Source organism: Petromyzon marinus, chromosome 66, assembly GCF_048934315.1.
Source record: "Petromyzon marinus isolate PM22_M1 ecotype Great Lakes invasive population chromosome 66, UKy_Petmar_22M1.pri1.0, whole genome shotgun sequence".
NCBI classification, from domain to species: domain Eukaryota; kingdom Metazoa; phylum Chordata; class Hyperoartia; order Petromyzontiformes; family Petromyzontidae; genus Petromyzon; species Petromyzon marinus.
Genome location: NC_133732.1, coordinates 3477684 through 3484262, shown reverse-complemented (window position 1 = coordinate 3484262; position 6579 = coordinate 3477684). Strand labels below are relative to the sequence as shown.

At 57.1% G+C, this 6579-nt stretch overlaps 1 protein-coding gene across 1 annotated transcript in view; it reads right to left on the bottom strand.

The window, feature by feature from the left end:
* Positions 1 to 427: 427 nt before the first annotated feature.
* The window catches only part of VTA1 (vesicle trafficking 1), a 31725-nt gene continuing 25573 nt past the window's right edge, over positions 428 to 6579 (bottom strand). Inside the window, exon 8 of the mRNA XM_032944677.2 lies at positions 428 to 5390. Within this exon, the coding sequence (XP_032800568.2) occupies positions 5248 to 5390 (143 nt within the window). The 3' untranslated portion in view covers positions 428 to 5247. The remainder of the gene's footprint in view (positions 5391 to 6579) is intronic.

Here is a 6579-nt window from a genome sequence, read left to right as displayed (position 1 = left end):
ACAATAACAACCACTCATCAACAACAATCACTCATCAACAGCAACAACCACTCATCAACAACAATCACTCATCAACAACAACTCATCAACAACAACAACAACCACTCATCAACAACAATCACTCATCAACAACAACTCATCAACAACAACCACTCATCAACAACAATCACTCATCAACAACAACTCATCAACAACAACCACTCATCAACAACAATCACTCATCAACAACAACTCAACAACAATCACTCATCAACAACAATCACTCATCAACAACAACTCATCAACAATCACTCATCAACAACAACAACCACTCATCAACAACAATCACTCATCAACAATCACTCATCAACAACCACTCATCAACAACAACAACCACTCATCAACAACAATCACTCATCAACAACTCAACAACAACTCAACAACAACATCAACAACAACCGGTGTTTAATCAGCGATAACGGCAGACCAGCGCAGGATAACGGGGTAACTACATAGCCTGAGTAGCCATGGTAATGGTGATTCAGGGTAACGTGATAACAGGGTAACGTGGTAACGGGATAACAGGGTAACAGGGTAACGTGGTAACAGGGTAACGTTGTAACAGGGTAACGGTGATGCAGGGTGACAGGGTAACGGTGATTCAGGGTAACAGGGTCACGGGGTAACAGGGTAACGTGGTAACGGGATAACGGTGATTCGGGGTAACGGGGTAACGGTGATTCAGGGTAACGTGGTAAACAGGGTAACGATGATTCAGGGTAACAGGGTAACGTGGTAACAGGGTAACGTGGTAACGATGATTCAGGGTAACAGGGTAACGTGGTAACAGGGTTAAACAGTGGACATTGCAGCGTGCAATGTGGCGGTAGCTAAGAGTGGCGCTTCTCAGGGTAAATAACATCATCAAGCGTACGAGCGATGGTAACCCAGGGTAACCCATGGTAACCCAGGGTAACCCAGGGTAACCTGGTGGGTGGTAATGGCAGCTCTAGTAACCCATGGTAACCCAGGGTAACCCATGGTAACCCAGGGTAACCCCATGGTAACCCATGGTAACCTGGTGGGTGGTAATGGCAGCTCTAGTAACCCAGGGTAACCCATGGTAACCCAGGGTAACCCACGGTTACACCACAGTAACACAACGGTAACCCCAAGGTAACCACGGCAACACCACGGTAACACCACGGTAACCAAGGTTACACCACAGTAACCCCACGGTAACCATGGTTACACCACGGTAACACCACGGTAACCACGGTTACACCACAGTAACCATGGTTACACCACGGTAGCCCCACGGTAACCATGGTTACACCACGGTAACCATGGTTACACCACGGTAGCCCCACGGTAACCATGGTTACACCACGGTAACACCACGGTAACCATGGTTACACCACGGTAACCCCACGGTAACCATGGTTACACAACGGTAACACCACGGTAACCATGGTAACACCACGGTAACCCCACGGTAACCACGGTTACACCACGGTAACGCCACGGTAACCACGGTTACACCACGGTAACACCACGGTAACCACGGTTACACCACGGTAACACCACGGTAACCACGGTTACACCACGGTAACCCCACGGTAACCATGGTTACACCACGGTAACCCCACGGTAACCATGGTTACACCACAGTAGCCCCACGGTAACCATGGTTACACCACGGTAACACCACAGTAACCCCACGGTAACCATGGTTACACCACAGTAACCCCACGGAAACCATAGTTACACCACGGTAACCCCACGGTAACCATGGTTACACCACGGTAACCCCACGGTAACCATGGTTACACCACAGTAACCCCACGGTAACCATGGTTACACCACGGTAACACCACAGTAACCCCACGGTAACCATGGTTACACCACAGTAACCCCACGGTAACCATGGTTACACCACGGTAACGCCACGGTAACCATGGTTACACCACGGTAACACCACAGTAACCCCACGGTAACCATGGTTACACCACAGTAACCCCACGGTAACCATGGTTACACCACAGCAACCCCACGGTAACCATGGTTACACCACGGTAACCCCATGGTAACCATGGTTACACCACGGTAACACCACGGTAACCATGGTTACACCACAGTAACCCCACGGTAACCATGGTTACACCACGGTAACACCACAGTAACCCCACGGTAACCATGGTTACACCACAGTAACCCCACGGTAACCATGGTTACACCACGGTAACCCCACGGTAACCATGGTTACACCACGGTAACACCACAGTAACCCCACGGTAACCATGGTTACACCACAGTAACCCCACGGTAACCATGGTTACACCACAGCAACCCCACGGTAACCATGGTTACACCACGGTAACCCCATGGTAACCATGGTTACACCACGGTAACACCACGGTAACCATGGTTACACCACAGTAACCCCACGGTAACCATGGTTACACCACGGTAACACCACAGTAACCCCACGGTAACCCACAGTAGCCGTGATAGTGGTGGTGGTGAGTCGGAGTGGCCAAGGAGGAGTGAACCACCACAGTACTTGATAACCCCGCGGTAAACCACCACCCCCCCCCCCGCGGTGAACCCCGCGGTGAACCCCACGGTAAACCCACCACGGTGAACCCCACGGTAAACCCACCACGGTGAACCCCATGGTAAACCCACCACGGTGAACCCCATGGTAAACCCACCACGGTGAACCCCACGGTAAACCCACCACGGTGAACCCCATGGTAAACCCACCACGGTAACCCCCAAGGTAAACCCACCACGGTGAACCCCACGGTAAACCCACCATGGTGAACCCCACGGTAAACCCCCCACGGTGAACCCCATGGTAAACCCACCACGGTGAACCCCATGGTAAACCCACCACGGTGAACCCCACGGTAAACCCACCACGGTGAACCCCATGGTAAACCCACCACGGTAACCCCCAAGGTAAACCCACCACGGTGAACCCCACGGTAAACCCACCATGGTGAACCCCACGGTAAACCCACCACGGTGAACCCCACGGTAAACCCCCCACGGTGAACCCCATGGTAAACCCACCATGGTGAACCCCCATGGTAAACCCACCACGGTGAACCCCATGGTAAACCCCCCACGGTGAACCCCACGGTAAACCCACCACGGTGAACCCCATGGTAAACCCCCCACGGTGAACCCCACGGTAAACCCCCCACGGTGAACCCCATGGTGAACCCACCACGGTGAACCCCATGGTAAACCCCCCACGGTGAACCCCACGGTAAACCCCCCACGGTGAACCCCATGGTGAACCCACCACGGTGAACCCCACGGTAAACCCACCACGGTGAACCCCATGGTAAACCCACCATGGTGAACCCCACGGTAAACCCACCACGGTGAACCCCATGGTAAACCCCCCACGGTGAACCCCACGGTAAACCCCCCACGGTGAACCCCATGGTGAACCCACCACGGTAACCCCCATGGTAAACCCACCACGGTGAACCCCCATGGTAAACCCACCACGGTGAACCCCATGGTGAACCCACCACGGTGAACCCCATGGTAAACCCCCCCACGGTGAACCCCATGGTAAACCCACCACGGTGAACCCCACGGTAAACCCACCACAGTGAACCCCACGGTAAACCCACCATGGTGAACCCCACGGTAAACCCACCACGGTGAACCCCACGGTAAACCCACCACGGTGAACCCCACGGTAAACCCACCACAGTGAACCCCACGGTAAACCCACCACGGTGAACCCCATGGTAAACCCACCACGGTGAACCCCACGGTAAACCCACCATGGTAAACCCCATGGTAAACCCACCACGGTGAACCCCACGGTAAACCCACCACGGTGAACCCCCACGGTAAACCCCCCACGGTGAACCCCACGGTAAACCCCCCCACGGTAACCCCCATGGTAAACCCACCACGGTGAACCCCATGGTAAACCCACCACGGTGAACCCCACGGTAAACCCACCACGGTGAACCCCATGGTAAACCCACCACGGTGAACCCCATGGTAAACCCACCACGGTAACCCCCATGGTAAACCCACCACGGTGAACCCCACGGTAAACCCACCACGGTGAACCCCATGGTAAACCCACCACGGTGAACCCCATGATAAACCCACCACGGTGAACCCCATGGTAAACCCACCACGGTGAACCCCACGGTAAACCCACCACGGTGAACCCCATGGTAAACCCACCATGGTGAACCCCATGGTAAACCCACCACGGTGAACCCCCATGGTAAACCCACCACGGTGAACCCCACGGTAAACCCACCATGGTGAACCCCATGGTAAACCCACCACGGTGAACCCCATGGTAAACCCCCCCACGGTGAACCCCACGGTAAACCCATGGTAACCCCCACGGTAACCCCCACGGTTACCACGTGGTTACTGGTAACTACCATGGTAACCCCACGGTAAACTCCACGGTAACCACGTGGTCACTACCACGTGGTAGTAACCACGTAGTAACCACGTGGTAGTAACCACGTGGTAGTAACCACGTGGTAGTAACCACGTGGTTACTACCACGGTAACCACGTGGTCACGTGGTCACTACCACGTGGTTACTACCACGTGGTAGTGACCACGTGGTAGTGACCACGTGGTTACTACCACGGTAACCACGTGGTCACGTGGTCACTACCACGTGGTTACTACCACGTGGTAGTAACCACGTGGTAGTGACCACGTGGTTACCGTGGTTACTACCACGTGGTCACTACCACGTGGTAGTAACCACGGTAACCACGTGGTCACTACCACGTGGTCACTACCACGTGGTCACTCGTGTCCCGTGGTGAGCAGGCGCAAGGCACGTGACAGGTTGTCAACAGCTGTGCCCACGGTGGTGACCACGTGATAGTGACCACGTGGTAGTGACCACGTGATCACTCGTGACCCGTGGTGAGCAGGCGCAAGGCACGTGACAGGTTGTCAACAGCTGTGCCCACGGTGACCACGTGGTCACTACCACGTGGTCACTCGTGTCCCGTGGTGAGCAGGCGCAGGGCACGTGACAGGTTGTCAACAGCTGTGCCCAGGGTAACCACGTGGTAGTGACCACGTGGTAGTGACCACGTGATAGTGACCACGTGGTAGTGACCACGTGGTAGTGACCACGTGGTCACTCGTGTCCCGTGGTGAGCAGGCGCAGGGCACGTGACAGGTTGTCAACAGCTGTGCCCACGGTGGTGACCACGTGGTAGTGACCACGTGGTCACTACCACGTGATCACTCGTGACCCGTGGTGAGCAGGCGCAGGGCACGTGACAGGTTGTCAACAGCTGTGCCCACGTCTTCGTACTGCAGGGCGCTGCCCGCAAACTTACAAAGCTTCTGGGCTCGTGCCAAGTCCTCGGCTGTGAGACGCACGCCTGGGGGTGGGGGGGGGGTGAGTGGGGGGTGAGTGGGGGGTGAGTGGGGGGTGAGTGGGGGTGGTGAGTGGGGGGTGAGTGAGTGGGTGGGTGGGTGAATGAGTGAGTGGGTGGGTGAGTGAGTGGGTGGGTGGGTTAGTGAGTGAGTGGGTGAGTGGGTGAGTGGGTGGGTGAGTGGGTGGGTGAGTGGGTGGGTGGGGGGTGAGTGGGTGGGTGGGGGGTGAGTGGGGGGGTGAGTGAGTGGGTGGGTTAGTGAGTGAGTGGGTGAGTGAGTGGGTGAGTGAGTGGATGGGTGAGTGGGTGGGTGGGTGAGTGAGTAGGTGGGTGGGTGGGTGAGTGAGTGAGTGGGGGGTGAGTGAGTGAGTGAGTGAGTGGGGGGTGAGTTAGTGGGTGATTGAGTGGGTGAGTGGGTGGGGGGTGAGTGAGTGGGTGGGTGGGGGGTGAGTGAGTGGGTGGGTGGGTGGGGGGGTGAGTGAGTGGGTGGGTGGGTGGGGGGGTGAGTGAGTGAGTGGGTGAGTGGGTGGTTGAGTGAGTGGTTGGGTGAGGGTGGTGAGTGAGTGAGTGGGGGGTGAGTGAGTGGGTGGGTTAGTGAGTGAGTGGGTGAGTGAGTGAGTGGGTGAGTGGGTGAGTGAGTGAGTGAGTGGGTGGGTGAGTGGGTGGGTGGGTGAGTGAGTGGGTGGGGGGTGAGTGAGTGAGTGGGTGGGTGGGTGAGTGGGTGGGTGGGGGGTGGGTGGGTGGGTGGGTGAGTGGGTGGGTGGGGGGTGGGTGGGTGGGTGGGGGGTGGGTGGGTGGGTGGGGGGTGGGTGGGGGGTGGGTGGGTGGGTGGGGGGTGGGTGGGTGGGGGGGTGAGTGGGTGGGTGGGGGGTGAGTGGGGGGGTGAGTGAGTGGGTGGGCTAGTGAGTGAGTGGGTGAGTGAGTGGGTGAGTGAGTGAGTGGGTGGGTGAGTGAGTGGGTGATTGAGTGGGTGAGTGAGTGGGTGGGTGGGGGGTGGGTGGGTGGGTGGGGGGTGGGTGGGTGGGGGGGTGAGTGGGTGGGTGGGGGGTGAGTGGGGGGGTGAGTGAGTGGGTGGGCTAGTGAGTGAGTGGGTGAGTGAGTGGGTGAGTGAGTGGGTGAGTGAGTGGGTGGGTGAGTGGGTGAGTGGGTGGGTGAGTGGGTGGGTGAGTGGGTGGGTGGGGGGTGAGTGGGTGGG